Source organism: Artemia sp. Qi Xiang Cuo, chromosome 4 (genome assembly GCF_049724085.1).
Source record: "Artemia sp. Qi Xiang Cuo chromosome 4, ASM4972408v1, whole genome shotgun sequence".
NCBI lineage: Eukaryota > Metazoa > Arthropoda > Branchiopoda > Anostraca > Artemiidae > Artemia > Artemia sp. Qi Xiang Cuo.
The window spans coordinates 72,928,360-72,948,434 of NC_142797.1; the positions used below are offsets into that span (position 1 = coordinate 72,928,360).

General features: G+C 36.3%; 1 protein-coding gene and 2 pseudogenes across 2 annotated transcripts in view; 2 read left to right on the forward strand and 1 right to left on the reverse strand.

The window, feature by feature from the left end:
* Positions 1–20,075, forward strand: part of LOC148953408 (hexokinase-2-like) — a 119,709-nt pseudogene that overhangs the window by 62,225 nt on the left and 37,409 nt on the right. The window lies entirely within an intron of this gene.
* Positions 351–18,571, reverse strand: LOC148953411 (hexokinase-2-like). Its single transcript, XM_089087657.1, has 5 exons — positions 18,499–18,571; positions 11,098–11,196; positions 9,119–9,364; positions 6,165–6,351; positions 351–426 (listed from the first exon to the last, which is right to left on the reverse strand). Exons 3-4 carry the CDS (start codon positions 9,352–9,354, stop codon positions 6,330–6,332), a joined length of 258 nt encoding a protein of 85 aa, XP_088943783.1. The 5' UTR covers positions 9,355–9,364; positions 11,098–11,196; positions 18,499–18,571; the 3' UTR covers positions 351–426; positions 6,165–6,329.
* On the forward strand, positions 9,456–10,652 carry LOC148953412 (stress-activated protein kinase JNK pseudogene; annotated as a pseudogene).

The following is a 20,075-nucleotide window of genomic DNA, read 5'->3' on the forward strand; positions in this document are numbered from 1 at the left end:
AGTTATTTTCAGAACGAGGAGAGAAGAAAAAGAGCGCTGCTTCAAAAATTCTTCAAAAAGAGACATAAATTTCCAAGATAGTAAAATTTCGACATTAATTGAGGTTTCTCAAATGTTAAGATTGAGTCAGAGACTAGACCCATCAAAAATCCTCCAAAGGATTAAATAATACAAAATAAATAAGCGAAATTAGAACATTCCATTTATAACAATAAAAATGATTGACTTGAATAAATTATTTATGATAGTTGAAATGGGAGGGGCAGGTTGGATTATATGTACTTTGGCAACCATGGACTCACAGTAAGTAAGACGCAAAAAAGATTTAAAAAGGCAAATATTAATGAAGTGTACCTGCATTTGAGTGTACGTAAATGTTCTAACATTTCTTCGCAAGGGTCGGATTCGCAATTTTCATAGTCGTACCTAAAAGAATTAGTAATCATTTGATGAGATAATGTATAACGTTAGAATATTTTCAGGCGAGGAAATACAGAAGAGGTGATACACACCCAAACTATTGACATCACACTACTTAACTAAGCCTTTCCTTAGTTAAGTAGTTTAATTTGAATAATTACATGTTTACCACAGTTATTAAACATTTCCCTGTGAGGTTGCGTCAAAGTCCTGCACCCAATTTAAGGACCTTTAGCATCACAATTTAGTCATTCTATCTTGCCATCTCTATTTTCAACTAAATATCTTCTTAACTTCGGGCTTATTCCATTTCTCCTTTTTAAACTTTAGTTTCCTAGGCAATTTGTTTCGCTTTTAAATATTGCATTAATGTAGAATTTGGGCATTCAGACGACTTATGCGGTAGGGAATATCAGAAATACTTCTACAGAGTCGTCGTGAAGTAAAACAACAAATGATCTAAGGAGGTGGAAGAGCTGCTCTGATTTAAAGAGACAATTAAAAGATAATCAAAACAAAATCAGTCTTTATCAATTGTTATCTTATTGCTTATCGTATTATCATCACTATTAATTATTATTACTTATTTTATGGATATAAAAAAGAAGAAAGAAAAGGAAGGAAAGAAAATGTTTAAATTGGTAAAATTAAACTTTATGTAATAGTGGGGTCTTTTTGAGCTTGGATTACCCCTATCAACTAGTGAGCGACATCAACTCTATTGCTCGTCAGAAAGTCCAAGACTAGTAACCTGGAAAGTGAATCCATTTTGATGATTAATACAGACCTTGTGACTGGGATCCTCATTGTTTTAAATCAGAGCTTAGATTTTAGGCTAGTTCCCAGTCTCAATATGTTTCGGCCTTTTTTGCTGTTTTTTTTTATGGGGAGGGAAATTTCCAGGGGTCGAACTTGTCAGGGGAAATTATACACTGGGGGAATTTGCCAGAATTCCTATACAAAATTCTTTTAAATGTCTTGCTTTCTTTTTTCTGTCTCAATTTTACGCGTAGGGTTGTTAATTGTAATTTTCCGGGCTAAATTTTCACCGGAATTGAATTGTCTAGAGGATATTTCCGTGGGGAGGGGAATATCTCCGTGGAGGTGGGGTCGGATTTCCTGGCATTACTTAAAACCATCCGAAATAAAGTTAAAAAGAAAAAAAATGTTTCGTACTGAAAGTAAGGAGTAACATTAAAACGAACAAATATTATTACTTTTACGAAGGGGATCTCCCCCTCCTTAGAATCTTGCTTTTTGCGATAAATTTTGACTGTTGGCAAAATTCCTGAAGAACGACTCCTTGAACACAAGGGTCGTTTAATTATAACAATAGGAAGCTTTTTTAAAAGTACTGAAAAAATATAGCATAAAGAGCGATAAAGAAAGGGACTGTCCCCTCCTCGGCGCCTCGCTCTTTACGCTAAAGTTTGACTCTTTCTCTCAATTCTATTTTTGAAAACAATAAAAATTTTAGCATAAAGAGCAGGGTGTTAATGAGGGGACAGCCCCTTTCATATAAGGTTCTGAATGATTTCTGTTTTATGTTTTAATGTTGATCCTTACTTTCTGTTAAAAAAAACTTTTTTATTTAATAGTTTAAAGGCTCAATAACTGTATCTTTTGAGATAAAATTACCCCACAAAGTCCTTGGGGAAAGATTTTTAAGTTATAAGATTTGCCCATTCTTTGCGTATGATGTTTGTTAATTTGTTTAATTTTCAGCCCAATCTTAACTTCGTTTGTTATAGGCTAATTACCTATTTGTAGGCCTAACATTTCGTTTTTTGAAAAATGAGAAGTATTAATATATTTTTTGGGTCAAGGGGGGGGGGGTTGCTGTGGTGCTATTCCCTAGGGAGAATTTTCCATGGAAAGGGAAGTTTTCAGGGGGTAAACTTTTCAGGGAAAATTTTACACTGGGAGAATTCGCCAGAATTCCTATACGAAGTTCTTTTTATATGTCTTGCTTTTCTCTTTGCCGACTCAATTCTACGCGTGAAGATGTTAAGGGTAATTAGGGTAATTATTTGTGGCAATTTTGACCGGGATTGAGTTATAATGCGGAAATTTCAGCTTATTTACGTAATAATTTCTGTTCGTCTTAAGCTTTAATGTTGCTTCTGACTTCTAACAGATAAAACCTGTTCTATTTTTCATTTAAATCTTATGCAGTAAATATATTTGAGTTTTAATAAATTATTGTTAACAGTTGTATTATTGTATTAGTAGATCATATAAAAAAAAGAAACGTGGGGGTGTATCAATCCCTTTAATTGTACAGTCCGCATTTTCGTTCAACTGTGACAAAATATGGCGTTCATTAAAACTTAAAACGAACAGAAATTATACTTAAAACGCAACATTTTGCGTTTTAAAGCAACATTATAGATTAAAGCGAACAGAAATTATTACGTATATGAGGGGGTTCATCCCCTAGTCAGTACCTCGCTCTTTACGCTAAAGTTTGAATTTTGTTCAAATCACAAATCCCTAAATCACAACGGCCGTTTAATTAGAATAGATAGCTCTTTTGAAAGTTCTAAAAAAAACTTTAGCGTATAGAGAGAGGTATTGAGTAGGGGGCGAACCCCCTCATATACGTGATAATTTCTGTTCGTTTTAAGTTTTAATGTTGCTCCGGACTTTCAGTTGAAAAAACTAGTTTTTCTTTTTATTTAATTGCTGATCGTTTTTTAAATAATGCTGGGAAATCCAGCGCCCCCTTCATAGAAATGTCTCTTCCCCCAAGGAGACATTCTCCCACGTAACAAATCCTCCGACCCCCCCCACCCACCCAGAAAAAATCCCTCCTGAAAACGCCTGTATACTTCCCAATAACCAATACTATATGTAAACAATGGGCAAAGCACAGAACTTGCAGCCCTTCCCCCGAGAACTCTGGGGTACTAAGTCATCCTCAAAGACATATTTATTAAATTTTTGACTATGCTGAACAAAATGGTTATCTCAAAATTTTGATTCGGTGACTTTGGGAAAAAATGAGCGTTGGAGGGGGCCAAGCTGCCCTCCAATTTTTCGGTCACTTAAAAAGGGTACTAGAATTTTTAATTCCGGTTCGAATGAGCCCTCTCACGATATTCTAGGACTACTGGATCGATACGATGATCCCTGGAAAAAAAAAAAAAACAAAAAAAGAAACAAACACCCATCCGTGATCTTTCTTCTGGTAAAAAAATACAAAATTCCACATTTTGCGGATAGGAGCTTGAAACATCTACAGTAGGGCTTTGTGCTACGCTGAATCTGATGGTTTGGTTTTCATTAAGATTCTATTACTTTTAGGAGCCCTTCTTTTTTTCCCTTCTTTTTTTCGAAAATAAGGCAAATATTTTAAGGCTCGTAACTGTTGATGAAATTTATATATTTCAAATCAGCTTAAAAATCTGATGCTTTTTATGTATCTACTGGTATCAAAATTCTGTTTTTAGAGTTTCGGTTTCTTGAGCCGGGTCGCTCCTTACTTACAGTTCGTTACCACGAACTGTTTGATAGAATTTTTAAACAACCAAATAAAATATCACAGAAAATCTTTGGTTAGAACAGATTTGGAGTCCAGGAGGGAGGTGGGGCAAAAATATTTTATCTGATGTCCTTGGCACTTTGAGGAGATCAATTTTAAACTATGTGCAAATGGATTAGGGCAGTGATGCACAGCAGCATCTGTAGAAAACAGTTTTGGAGTAATTTACACGAGTACCAACAGATCCAGGATTCAGGCGTCGTGGCGACAGTGACGCCATGTAGCTGATTATTTTTTTAACTACCCGGGAAATCCAGCTCCCTCTACATGAAAAGGTCCTTCCCCACGAAAAATTTCTCTATTGAAAGATCCATCCATATAGCCTCTCCTTCCCCGCCAGAAATCCCCCCACCCCCAAAAAGTATACGTATACTTTCAAATAGATATTACTATATGTAAACAATGGGTAAAGTTCATAGCTTGTACCCCTTCTCTCGGGGCTGTAGGGGGTGAGGGTAAAGTCATCCTTAAACACATAGTTATTAAATCTTTTGATGATGCTAAGCAAAATGGTCACCTCAAAATTTTGATCGGAAAACATTGGGAAAAAATGGGCGTGGGAGGTGGGCTAGATACCATCCAATATTTTTACTCTAAAAGGACACTTGAACTTTCAATTTTCGTTCGAATGAGCAATTTCCCAATATTTTAGGGTTATTGATTTGATGCGTTCACCCCTAGGGAAAAGAAAAAAAAAAAACCAATCCGTGATCTTACTTCTGGCAAAAATAAAAAATTCAACATTTTCGCATCAACAGCATTTCGCTCTTTACGCTAAAGTTCGAATTTTGTTCAAATCACAAATCCCTGAATCACAAAGGCCGTTTAATTAGAATAGATAGCTCTTTTGAAAGTTCTAATAAAACTTTAGCGTACCGAGAGAGGTATTGACTAAGGGGTGAACCCCCTCATATACGTAATAATTTCTGTTCGTTTTGAAGTTTTAATGTTGCTCCTTACTTTCAGTTGAAAAAACTTTTTTATTTAATTTCTGATCGTTTTTTAAATAATGCTGGGAAATCCGGCGCCCCCTTCATAGAAATGTCTCTTCCCCCAAGGAAACATCCTCCCGTGTATCAAATCCTCCGACCCCTCCCACCCAGAAAAAATCCCTCCAATTTTTTGGTCACTTAAAAAGGGTACTAGAATTTTTAATTTCCGTTCGAAGTAGCCCTCTCACGATATTCTAGGACTTCTGGATCGATACGATGGCCCCTGAAAAAAAAACCAAAAAAAAAACACTCATCCGTGATCTTTCTTCTGGCAAAAATACAAAATTCCACATTTTGCGGATAGGATCTTGAAACATCTACGGTAAGGCTTTGTGCTACGCTGATTATGATGGTTTGATTTTCATTAATATTCTATTACTTTTAGGGGCCTTTCCCTTCCTTTTTTCAAAAATAAGGCAAATATTTTAAGGCTCGTAACTTTTGATGGCTTTTGATAAGGCTTGTAAATGTTGATGAAATTTATATATTTAATATCAGCATAAAAATTTAATTCTTTTTATGTATCTACTGGTATAAAAATTCCGTTTTTAGAGTTTCGGTTTTTAGAGCTATCGAGCCGGGTCGCTCCTTACTTACAGTTCGTTACCACGAACTGTTGGATAGAATTTTTAAACAACCTAATAAAATTTCACAGAAAATCCTTGGTTAGAACGGATTTGGAGTCCAGGGGGGAGGTGGGGCAAAAAAATTTTATCTGACGTCCTTGGCACATTGAGGAGCTCAGTTTTAGACTATGGGCAAAAGGATTAGAGCAGTGATGCACAGCAGCATCTGTAGAAAACAATTTTGGAGTAATTTACATGAGTACCAACAAATCCAGGATTCAGGCGTCGTGGCGACAGTGACGCCATGTAGCTGACTATTTTTTTTAATTCACTAAGAACTTTAATTTTTAATTCACTAAGAAATCCGGTTGCAGGATTATAAAACTTATTACTTACAAGTCGGAATGTTGCTGAGAAAATTGTCCATTTTAAATTCACTGTTGCCAGATTCCAGAAAAACGTTGAGACAAATTTCTCTCAAAAATCAACATTTGAACATTTATTAGGGTAAAATTGACGGAGTCCAGGCACTAAAAACCTCATTATATAAGACACAACTGTTTTTCTATGAGCTTGTTTCAAAATTTGACTAATCTTGATATTGTACTGAAAAGTTTTTAAATATTTATATCATGTACTTACATTCAATCCAGGATTAATGAGTTGTTTTATCCTTTCCACCATTAGTTTGTGGAAATAGGGATGGTATGCATAAACAGAGCCATCAACTGCCATGACTACATATTTTTCTTCAATTTTATTTAGTAAAGCTCCAACTCCAGCTGCAGTCAAAAAGGCTGCCTTTCTTTATACAAGTTTACAAACATATCTAAACGAAAAAAAAAACTTTTGAATATCAAAGAGCACAAACAATAATAAGAGCATTTAAAATCAAAATATTACTTCTTTATAATCCAGAAAAAAAGCCACGATCATTGTTCGGTATAGAAAAAAAAGAATATATTAACAAAATATACTTGAGACGAACAGTTTTAGAGGATATTGAGGTTGAAGATAATGAAGAGTTAGAAAGGGAATTTCTTGAAAACATATAGCATAACTCAAAAATTAATTAAAAAGAGTTGATCTAAAATAGGTCCTCTTCCCTCTTGATTCCCACTTCGAGTCATTAATAACTGCCCAACCAAATTGGCTTGATTTTCTAAGTTTTTTCTTTTAGTTGTTTCAAAATGCTGACTTGGGCGGGTTTTTGCAAGTGTTGTCACATTGAACCACGAAAACAAAATAACCAAAATTAATTAATTATATTGAATAGTGCTTTTAATAATTAGAAATTTAGAAACTAACAATCAGCTGATTCCCAAGACAGGTGCAGACTAAAATAAAATCTGCAACAACCTAATCTCTTTGGTGTCAATTTACCAGATTTCACGTGGATTTCTACTCATGTTTTAAAATTTTGCACATGCTAGTATTTAAAACTTCATGACTGTATATTTGTCTTTTTCATTAAGTTATATTGAAATAACTGAGTTTTTGAACTGAAATTAAGGAGCGACGTTAATACTTAAGACGAACAGCAATTGTTATGTATATGAGGGGGTTTCCCCTCCTCAATACCTCACTCTTTACACTAGAGTTTGAATTTTTGTTCCAATTACTTGAGAGGAACTCATGAAATACAAGGGCCGTTTAATTAGAATTATAATCTTTTTCTAATAGTTTAAAAAACGTTATTGTAAAAAGCGAGGTATTGAGAGGGGGTTAACACCCCTCAGATTCGTAATAATTGCTTATCGTTTTAAGTTTTAATGTTACTCCTTACTTTCAGTTGTATAAAAACTATCCGGGAAATCCAGCTCCCTCTACATGAAAAGGTCCTTCCCCACGAAAAATTTCTCTATGGAAAGATCCATCTATATAGCCTCTCCTTCCCCGCCAAAAATCCAACCACCCCCGAAAAGTATACGTATGCTTCCAAATAGATAATACTATATGTAAACAATGGGCAAAGTTTATAGCTTGTACCCCTTCCCTCGGGGCTATAGGGGGAGAGCGTAAAGTCATCCTCAAACGCATAGTTATTAAATCTTTTGACTATGCTAAGCAAAATGGCCACCTCAAAGTTTTGATCGGAAAACATTGGGAAAAAATGGGCGTGGGAGGTAGGCTAGTTACCCTCCAATCTTTAATTTCCGTTCGAATTAGCGATTTCCTAATATTCTAGGGTTATTGGTTTGATGAGTTCACCCCTAGGGAAAAGAAAAAAACACACATCTGTGATGTTACTTCTGGCAAAAATATAAAATTCCACATTTTTGCCGATGAGGGGTTAAAACTTAAACGATATGGTTCTCAGATACGTTGAATCTGATGGTGATTTTTATTAAGATTCCTTAAATTTTAAGGGGGTGATTCCCCCCTTTTTAGAAGATCAGGCAAATTTTCTCAGGCACGTAGCCTTTGATCAGTAACACTAAAAAATTAATATTATATATTTGGAAGCAGAATAATAAGCAAATTCTTTTGATATGTTTATTGATGTCAAATTCTGTTTTTTTGAATTTCGATTACTATTGAGCCACATCGCTCCTTACTTACAGTCCGTTATTTTTCCTATCTAGATCCTCCAAGAAATTAACCTTGTTTTACAACACATTTAAAGATATTTGTATGATATACCCATTACCACTCAAGAAGTGAAGTTAAGTTAATCCTAATAAAATATACTTAAGTATGATAAAAATATAATATTTTAGAAAAAAATTTTGGCTATATATTTGCACATTAAGGGGGGGGGGTAAAGTACTGCGGGTCTGTATACAAAATGTGTTCGCTATAATTATTCCATATTATGAAGTAAGAATTGTTTTCCGACTTCAAAAACTTTACCCCCAGCCCCCTAATAAGCACCGAATTTTACATGTGAACGGTCGTTGCCTAGACATTGGATTCTGGCTAGACACGTGTCTAGACATGGGATTCTAGCTAGACACGCTTGTGAACGCCGCTTAAGCGTGCAACTTTCATTGAAATACATGTGCTGCTTGTATTATTGTTGGCTAAACTAGTTTTGGCAGTCCTTAGAGACACTGCCTTTGACAAACATATTTTAAGCAGTTCAAAGACGGGAGGGAAATATCTTCTGCAAAATTTTGAGATTTGCAAAGATAGGGACACTACTTAGAAATAATTGTTAATTTTCAGGGAGGAAGAGGGGTAAATCAGACAATATTAAATACACTCAAAAGACATTTCCTGGACAAGGTTAAGTATTGGCAATCAAAATCCTTGAATTTGTCCCGTCTACCTCAAAATCTTAAAAGTCCTTATAGCCGCTGCCTTTGAAAACATTTTTTAGACAGGACAAAAATGGAAGAGAAATGCCCACTTGAAATTTTTAAAAACGCAGGTACATCCCTCAGAAGTAATTTTTATTTGGGGGGGAGGGTCATGTTTCATCCCTTCTTAAATAATTAATCCCGTCAGATTGACAGCAAAGAAAAAGTAATAGTCAAAATAAATTTGCCAGACTGATTTATAGAAATATCAGCGATCAAATTATGTTAATTTGGCACCCCCTCTCTATCAAAATAAATTTTTACAGCCATTACAACACATTGTAAATGTCTTACCTAATTTTTGCACAATCATCCCGAGTTATAACCTTAACCCCAAGCTCCTTGAATATATTTTCGCAGTTAGTGAAGTCTCCTTCTGGACTCTCTTCAATATTACTAATGTACTCAGTTTCGAATTTGTATGGCTGCAATAAACAGTCATACGAAGTTCCATTGAAAATTAAGTGATCTCTTGTCAGTGATACCAAAATGTGTCGTACAATGTCACCCAAATATTTGCTAGATATCATTTTCTCATATCTAAAAATAGGACTAGTGGTAATAAATTCAAAAAAAAAACATTCGAATTATTAATTGTGCAGGCGAAATAATAAGGAAAAGCGGATTGGAAATGGAAGTCTATTATCTATACTTTTTTAAATGAGTTTCATTTAGGGTGGGGCAGAAAGAAAATAGACTCTCTTTCAATTTGTTTTACAAATATACATACGTATACAGCAGTTTTATTTTTAGTCCAGACATGACCTTAGGTACCGTGGAGGGGTGCTCGGATTTGTGACTTATCAAATTTGTTGATATAAAATTCGACGATTTGAAACATTTATTAATAATTTTTGCATAATCGGCATATTTATGTTTATTTGAATCCCCCCTAAAAAATAAATCTCATATACATGCCTGTCTAAAAATTCCAGGATTTAGTTTTAAAATATTTGCTAGAATGGGCCTACTCGGTAAATAAAAAGAAAAATATTTCTATGCCCTTGCGCGGATCTCTTGAACCAAATTAAAAAATTCCCAAAAAGCAAAAATTGTGATGACTTAGGCAAACCATAATTGATTAAAGAATCTTAGGGCCTACACATCTTTTTATCCGAATCGGATCTCGTTATGCAGAACGAGAAATTTGTATTACAAAAAACTGTAAACCAGGAAAAAACTGCGACAAATTGATGCCTAGCGTTGTTGTTTGTTTGTGTTTTTTTTTGCTTTATAATTTGCATCACAGTTTTATACAGTTGAAGTTGGAGATACTCGTTTCACAATTCTAAAAAGATATCAAAATCTTCGCCCCATTGGATCTGGAGTACAAGGGATTGTCTGTGCAGCATATGACACTGTAACAGAACAGAGTATTGCAATAAAGAAACTAAGTCGTCCATTTCAGAATGTAACTCATGCTAAAAGAGCCTATAGGGAGTTTAAATTGATGAAACTAGTGAATCATAAGAATATAATTGGATTGTTCAATGCTTTCACCCCACAAAAAAGTTTAGGAGAATTTCAAGATGTCTATTTAGTCATGGAGCTAATGGATGCCAATTTGTGTAAAGTAATACAAATGGATCTAGATCATGAAAGAATGTAATATCTATTATACCAGATGCTTTGTGGAATTAAACATTTACATTTGACTGGTATTATTCAGAGGGATTTGAAACCAAGTAATATTGTTGTGAAGTCTTATTGTACATTAAAAATTCTAGATTTTGGCTTAGCTAGGACTGCTGGAACTACTTTCCTGATGACATCTTATGTTGTAACTAGATATTATTCTATTGTTCTATTGTTCTTGGTTTTCATATAAAAATGTAGAATTGGTAAAATTCTGTTTAGCATGAAACTCTATCCACCTTGTCTCTCTGACCATGGAGCACGTAACTTTCAGTTTTTAGTTTGTGTGGTAAGTGTTCCATCTTGTAACGATTTTTTTGTCCCTAACCAGGTTGCAAAAGGCAAAATCTAAATAAATTACGTTGATTTAATGGGTATTCAAAGACTAATTTGAAGAATAGTCTACCAAAGAGAGTAATTACATTTTAAGTCTGGACGGGGGGCCAAAATTTTTCTTTGCCCCCCTCCCCCCGGAGAATTTCTGAAATGGCGCCACTGTAAGCATTATTAAATTGGCAGAGATTGGGCTTAAATTCAATTCCGCATTTTCATTGCAAATAAAATCTTTATATATTGTAACCTTAAAGTGTAATCTGAGACTGGAGTAACTAATAACAAAATACAGAATTGAATCTTACTTTTCCAGGTAAGCAGAAAACAGACTGTTCAGTAACAAGTGCTTCAACCAAGTCCAAATCTGTTTGAAATTTTGGGAATTTGTGCATGTCTACTCCAACCTAGAGGAAAAACATATGGTAAATATAAATAACTTAACATTTATAACACTGGAGAAAATAACATTTATTTATTTATTGTCCGGCTGATCAAGCTTAAGATAAAAAAAGAATTCAATGCGAGGGGCACCAAATAGAATATGCATGGAGGGGGACCAATTGCCCTCCTAGTTTTCGAAAACGAAACCTTTTTTCGGAAACTTTTGTTAAGGTTTTTTAAGTCATGTAGCCTGCAATCAGTTGGTCGTACCAAGTTCATCACATTATAGCTTGTTATTGGTTAGGGAAAATCTCCTGTAAAAAATCCAGCAAACAGGCTCAGTACTGTTTCTAATCAAAGAGATACAATAGGATGTTCTTACGGTAAAAATTCAAGCAGACTTCGTTCATGTTGCAAAGCCTTTCTTTGCAAGGGAAAAAGCGGGGGTTGAGGGGGGTGGTAGACCCCCAAAATAAAAATCTTAACAAAAAAGGCTGCAAAAGCGGGGGGTTCGAGGGGTGGCAGCCCCCCAACTCTACCTCCTAATTCCTGTACGTTTCAAGGTTCGAACCTGTGACTCAGCCTCTTTAACTCTTTAGAAAACGTAGTTTTTTCAAATAATTTCTGCACGTTCTTGTACAGTTTATTACTTAATATTGCTTGACTAACTGTTAGCTGACCGTGTCAGGAGTTGATATTGGGGGGCTGCCGCCCCCAAACCCCCCACTTTTGATGATTATTTTAATAAGGCTTTTAATTCCTGAATATTCAAATCAAATGCACAGTAAGATTTCCTTTTTTCAACTTTTCTTTGAGCATACGGGTATACGGCATGTTATCAAAGCAGTGGAGACTTACCTGTAAGCTGAAGGTCGACTGTGATATTCTTCTGGAGACGCCTGTTGAGCCGAAGGATTTAATAGATTGGATTTAAAAAACAAACTTAGTTTCTTTTTTAAACTTTAAATTTAAGAGATACTACTTTAAATTCAATATATAAAAAATTCACTCTGACGGGGAATCAAACCCGGGTCTTCCGCATGACAGACAGGAATAGTGACCACTGTACCATCAGAGACTCTTGTTAAATTATTTTTAGTCTCTGCAATCTATTTTTGACGCAAGCAAATAGAAAGTAAGATTTTTGTTTTTCGACAAAAAAAAAGATCCGGGAAAGAGCTGGAATTTCCGGAAGCTTGCAGTCGGTCTTGTCAGGTTAAGAGGACTATTTTGATCTAATTTAATAATGAAATACTATGCTTTTTGGAATTTCGAAAATTAACATGGGCTTTTATAGGAAAACAAGGTTTTTCGTAAATGTAAATTCGGGGGATAATATTTTTGGTCTGAAAACATTAAAAGACCCTAACAGGTCAAATTTCTCTTTGAATGAGTCCTCATTCACCCAGATCCGTTGCCAACTGTGGCCTTTAGGCGTGTCAGATAAAAAAAATAACTTGATATTTGGTTTTTGGAAAACAAAGAAGGAGTGATCGGATTGAGCTGAAATTTTGAGGATAAGCTCCCAGACCCTAAGAAAGCATATCTTTTAATTTCAGCCTGATCGGACAACTTTAAAGGATGGGCTGTGGTGGGAAAAATTAACATGGGCTCTTATAGGAAAACGAGGTTTTTCGTAAATGTAAATTCGGGGGATAATTTTTTCGGTCTGAAAATCTCCTACTCCCTAACAGTTCAAATTCCACTTCGAATGAGTCCTCATTCACCCGGATCCGTTGCCAACTGTGGCCTGTAGGTGGGTCAGATAAAAAAAAATAACTTGATGAACATTAAGTGGCTATAGTTGGTTTTTGGAAAACAGAGAAGGTGTGATCGGATTAAGCTCAAATTTTTAGGACAAGTTCTCAGGCCCTAACAAAGCTTATCCTCTAAATTTCAGCCCGATCGGACAACCTTGAAGGAGGAATGTGGTGGGAGGGTCGAAACTTCCGGCCCATTTTCCTCCATGAAGATTAAGTCAGAGGGGGGTGAAATTTTGCATGTTTCTTAGTCTGAGCCTAGGCTACAAAATGCGATCACCGCCGTCTCTCTTTGAACGCTAGGACCGGAAATCACTTAACATTGTGGTGGGTCGCCTCTTTAAAGAGGCACAAGTGTGCCTCCTTGATAACCCAATGCATTTGATTAGCTTAAAAAAATACCAAACTTGTGAAAATAAAACAAAATCGGCCAAAAATTGACTACACTCACGATTGTCTTCCTCGATCTAAAGTGTTTGCATCTAGGGCTTTGTCAAAGTCTGTCCTAATAAAATCCAAACAGCCGTTATCTCCAAAGGCACCCCATTCAGTGTTAACTAAACACTGCTTAGAATCATCCGAGTCCCCATCCCAGAGTTTTATATTCTCTAGCTTCTCAACGTAAAAAGTGTTTGTGCCGGTAATAAGTTGAAATATGGGGTAAGTTAAAAAAATTATAACGATAAAGATAACAAACAAATATATTTCTGTTCTGTTCGAATTAGCTTCAAAAGACTAGTTTTTCTTCTTTTTTTGATCTCTGAAAACGGCTTGGTGGAGATCCTTGCCGAAATATCTGGTTTGTTATTAGTAGAAATGACCCTATAACTCGTGTCAGCACACCATATATGGGCATGGAATCCCCAGGGAGAATGATTGCATAATCGAAGTGGGTCAATGACCTAAATTTCCAAAGGTCGATTTATTTGTTGTTGTTGTTGTTTTGGCCAAGTGCACGCTCGGGGCGAATGTTATGCCGTCCAGGAATAGGAAACAGTTAGATCACGTGTTTCCTTCTCAGCCAATCAGCGAGTTGGATATATCCCCTTTTTCAGCCAATCACAGCCTAGCTTACATATGGTTTTCCTCGTTACATAACAATTCACCCTTGAGATTTCGTATATAACGAACATGCATTGTGATTAAATTATCAGAAATTAAAGTAACCTGACAATGGATAGAACACTTGAAAATATTTATGAGCTTGAAGTATTGGCAACCTCAATTTACCATGTAAGTTCTGTTTTAGTACATTTTCATTTTTTATTTCCAAAATAAAATTATTTTCCTTGGTCCCCCGCCAGTAAATTTAGGTAATTCCCCCTCCCCCACAAAACAAACACCACTATGCCATCTTTATACTCAATAGAAAACATACAATATTTTCTTTTTACCACATAAACCTAACCCCTCCCCCACTGTTTTACAACAATAATTCTCGTAATAGAAATAATTCTCTTTTTCGATAAATTCTTGCTTTTCTGTATTGAAATCTTTTCTCTAGCTGACATCCGTCGCTCTGTTGTTATTAACCCGCTCTGGTTTAACATAGAGCTCTCCAGCGCGATGTTATAATTAGCTGTCACCCTTTTTAAAGCACTTCCTGTTCGTTTACGTTAGCAGTTTAGCGGAAAGGTTTCACACATCCAAAAGGATTGCTTCTCCCGTAAAAAAACAGTTGCAAGCAAAATGAGATACTAATAATTAAGCTAGGCAAACGCAACTTGTATTTAGAGGAGTGAAACGTGTTATTTGCCAAAAATAATTGTTAACAATATTTTTTATGACATTGCTGAACGGGGGGTGGGACATACCTCAACTCTATCGCCATCATTGTAAAATGAAAACAAACTATTTCTTCGCATGAAAAGTAAGGGGGGGGGATTCATTGTCTAGACATGTACAACCTTTGACAATAAAAATAATGTGTAAATATATGCGATGAGTCTCTAGGAATGTTTTTAATTTTTTTCAAGCTTTCTTTCGATAAAGTTTCTTTTATATTCCCAGGAGGAGGCGTGAAAACTATGGTTTTTAACTTTTATATGCAAGGTTAGAAAGAAAAGTCTTTAGGAGTTGCATGAAGCTTATATTATGTGTAAATTGAATAGCATTTTAACCTATGTTTGCAAAATTTAGGCCTATAGAATGCTGGGTTAACGATCTTTTTTTTATCTAATTTAAAGCCTATAGACTGTAACATTTAATTTTTTTCTAAATGGTAAAAATAGAAACATTGATTTCTATCCTAAGGCTACAGACTACTGATTGTCATGATTTTTTATATGACAAGAAAACTAATTTTTAAATATATGCGTTACGTATATAGGTATTTTATTAATTTTTTTCAAGCTTTCTTTCGATAAAGTTTATTTTATATTCCCAGGAGGGGGCGTGAAAACTATGGTTTTTAACTTTGATATGCAAGGCTAGAAAGATAAGTCTTTGGGAGTTGCATGAAGCTTATATTATGCGTAAATTGAATAACATTTTAACCTATGTTTGCAAAATTTAGGCCTATAGGATGCTGGGTTAACGATCTTTTTTTTTATCTAATTTAAAGCCTATAGACTGGAACATTTAATTTTTGTCTAAATGGTAAAAATAGAAACATTGATTTCTATCCTAAGGCTATAGACTACTGATTGTCATGATTTATTTTTTCACAGGTTGTGTAATAAAAACGTTTGATTTCTAAGCCTAGTATAATTATCGCGAAATTTTGACTTTTTGCTTTACTGAAATGAGATAAATGCTTTTCTAGACAAAATTAGGGTTAGTGGGGATGGGGATACTATTTTTCCTTCTTTAAAAAAGGGAGGAAATTATTTTCCATACTAAATTTTTTCTCTTCCTTTTTAAGGCCAATTATGAATAAATTTTCCCCCTCCATCCAAGAAGGCTAGAGGCATCGAGACAACCCTTGTACAACGGAGGGAGATAGCTGGGGCATCCAAAACCGTATCCTCTGCGCAACCTTCGAGGCCTGTGGTCATAAGACATGCTGGCCCCACTCAAACCGCAAACCAATCTACCCAAGCCCATGATATCGCTGGCCCATCCACTAGCAGGAAATTCAAAAGTGAATGGGCAGCTTCCTACATGATGGCGAGTCTCGCTCCAGGTAAAGTCGCTGCCCCACCTACACAAGGTCCGCCGATAGTACAGCATGCTTCGCCTGGGCCTTCGGACATTCAAATATAGCCAGAATTTGCAAATGTGAGCATTTTTTCTTACATATCTTATAGAAATATCTAAAAACAAAACTATTTTTCAACACTTTAAAAGTATGTCTCATAGATTTTAAAAAGATGTTTTTTCCCCCACTCAATTTGAGTTGGACAGAGATTATAGCATTTATCTATTGCACATATGGATTCTAATTTGCGTAATATTTTTGACAGCTTTCAACCTTACAACTTGCCAAGATTTTGGGGTGACATTCCTGAATAAGAACCGTTATCTGTTCTCGAATTTAATTGTACTGTTTCCCAGAAAATACGCTTGGAAACAGAACAGACACGAGATCACAAATAATCTAGGCTTATTTGGAGTCCTAGACAACCTGTACGGGAAGTAGGCGAAACGAATTATGTCGCCTAACAATACGGTTTTTTAGGATATTATGTAAAAGGGGGGGGGGGGTGATGCTAACAGTTCCTTTAGAGTGCATATTATTCCTTTTTCTAGCTTTCTTTCGATAAAGTGTCCTTTATATTCTCAAAAGTAGAGGGGATGAAAACTATGGTTTTTAACTTTGATAGTACTAGGCTAGAAAGCAAAGTCTTTAGGAGTTGCATAAAGACTATATTATGTATAAACTGGCTAGCATTTTTAACCTATGATTGCAAAATTTAGGCCTATAGGCTGCTGGATTAACGATCTTTTTTTATCTAATTTAAAGCCTATATCTAAATATCCCTCTGATTCTTGAGCTTATAACATTTCGAAAATTATGCTATGGATTTTTAGTTTTTGCTTTACTGAAAAGGGAGAGGGGCTTCTTTGAGATAATTGCTTTCTAGACAAAGTTATGCCTGACAATAAATTCTGTAGAAGGGGGTACTAATTTCTCTTCTGTAAAAAAAGGGGGAAATTATTTTCCAAACTTATTTTTTTCTCTTCTTTTAAGGACAATAGTGAAGAATGTATTGTCTCCCCTCCATCTAAGATAGCGAGAGAGGGTGAGGCAGCCCCAGTGCAGCCTCGTAGAAAGTTAAAGAGAGAGTGGGCGGATAACTACAATGCCGAAGCTACGCAAGATGGTGAAATAGCCGGCCCGTCACCCCCTTATCATACATTGTCGGGGGTCTTAGGAGCTGCCCCGCCTATACAAGATCATGAGGTTGCCCTCCAAAACGCACTACCCGGGCCATCTGGCACCCAAGTGCAGTCGGGATATACAAATGTAAACATTTTTTTCTTAACTAAATTATCAGGTATATCTAAACATAGCCATTTTTCATCGCGCTGTGTGTGTCTCAGAGATATTAAAATATAAACCGCCCCCCTCCCTGCCCCCAACCATTGTTTTAAATTTTTCTGCTCCCCCTCCCTTGGAGATATCTAAATATAATGTAATTTTTTTTGCATGTCAAAAAAACCATTCTCTTTTTCTAATCTTTTTATTTCCAAAACTATGGTCTAACAATATATTTAGTACATTATGTAAACAGCTGGGAGCCGTGGAGCCCGGGAAGCGCTGGTGGGGCCGGAAATGCCACGGGAAGCGCCGCGGTGGCCCACTGGGCCGTCTAAGAGGGAAGCATTAAATAGTGCAAATTAAGGGGAGGGGGAGGAGTTGTTTGAACAAAATCAAACAGTGTCTTCTATGTAATTTTTTAAAATGTAAATATCTTATATTAAGTTGGAAATTGGAACTTTCAGAATATCGATAGAGTAGGGAACAGTGAATTAACCAAATGCTACTATGTGCATACTGCTACTACTACTAAGTACGTTTTAAATAATAAACAAAATTTTAAAAATAGTGTGATTTGAATACTTTGAAAATAAGCTATTTTTCATTTATAGGTCGTTCTGGTTCCATATTCGCCATCTCCCCCCTGCTCGTCAGTTGGAGAAGCAGAGGACGCACCGGTGGACTTCCACAGCAATTTACCATTGAGTGATAATTCACTGGAAATACCATTTAATATTGATGGGTTTTTAGATGATTTTCTTTTAAACGTAGATTATAGCGCAGTTGAGCAGGGGGACTTACCTTTGCTAAGTCCAAACAAACTACAGCTTTTAAATGATTTTACAAATGAATTAACTGGGAACCCTCCTCCTCTAGCCTCCGATAACCTAACGAATCCACTTCAAACAAATGAAGTGGAGCATTCGCATACCCCAAATATTGAACAATCTGGAGGGAGTGGACAAATGCTAAAAAATTTATTGCTACAAATACTAAGTTTTCATCGCTACAAGGACCTAATTCACTAATAATGAAATCATCGTCAAAAATGTCCCCAGAAACATCAGATCCAACAATTTCCATAAGACTATTCATTTCTTCCGTTGTAAACTGGAAATCCGGGGGAATAGTAAACGACGTACCTTAACTAACATCATCTGATTGTTCCGGTGAGAGTTGACAATAGCCCATGATATTCTGAAGTCCTGGGCCAGGGAAGGCAGTTGTTTGTGTAGCTTCCCCCTGAAACTAAAATGAATGGATTGAGTTTTTTTTTCTTTGTGGAAATTTTTATTACAGTTATTGCACACTATTTTTTTTTCTTAGTTGGATTTGTATTCATGTTATTTATCAAACAAATGTTTTTTTTCTTAATTGGATTTGTATTCGTATTATAATTATTTATCAAACAAATGCACAATAAATTAAAAATTTTGCTTATAGCATTATTTATAAAACTAGTGCATAATAAGTTACAAATTTTGTTAATAGCACACACACAAACATAAACACACACAGACACACACATATACATACACACATACAAAAACACATACACACACTCACACAGATACACATACACATAAAAACATACACACACACACAAATAAAAAAAAACACACAAACACAAAAATACATACACACACACTCACTCACACACACACTCACCCACACACACTCATACACACACACATATACCCACACACCCACATACACACACACACACACACATATCCACATACAAACACAGAAATACACACACACACACACACACACACACACACACACACACACACACACACACACACACACACACACACACACACACACACACACACACACACACACACACACACACACACACACACACACACACACACACACACACACACACACACACACACACACACACACACACACACACACACACACACACACACACACACACACACACACACACACACACACACACACACACACACACACACACACACACACACACACACACACACACACACACACACACACACACACACACACACACACACACACACACACACACACACACACACACACACACACACACACACACACACACACACACACACACACACACACACACACACACACACACACACACACACACACACACACACACACACACACACACACACACACACACACACACACACACACACACACACACACACACACACACACACACACACACACACACACACACACACACACACACACACACACACACACACACACACACACACACACACACACACACACACACACACACACACACACACACACACACACACACACACACACACACACACACACACACACACACACACACACACACACACACACACACACACACACACACACACACACACACACACACACACACACACACACACACACACACACACACACACACACACACACACACACACACACACACACACACACACACACACACACACACACACACACACACACACACACACACACACACACACACACACACACACACACACACACACACACACACACACACACACACACACACACACACACACACACACACACACACACACACACACACACACACACACACACACACACACACACACACACACACACACACACACACACACACACACACACACACACACACACACACACACACACACACATACACACA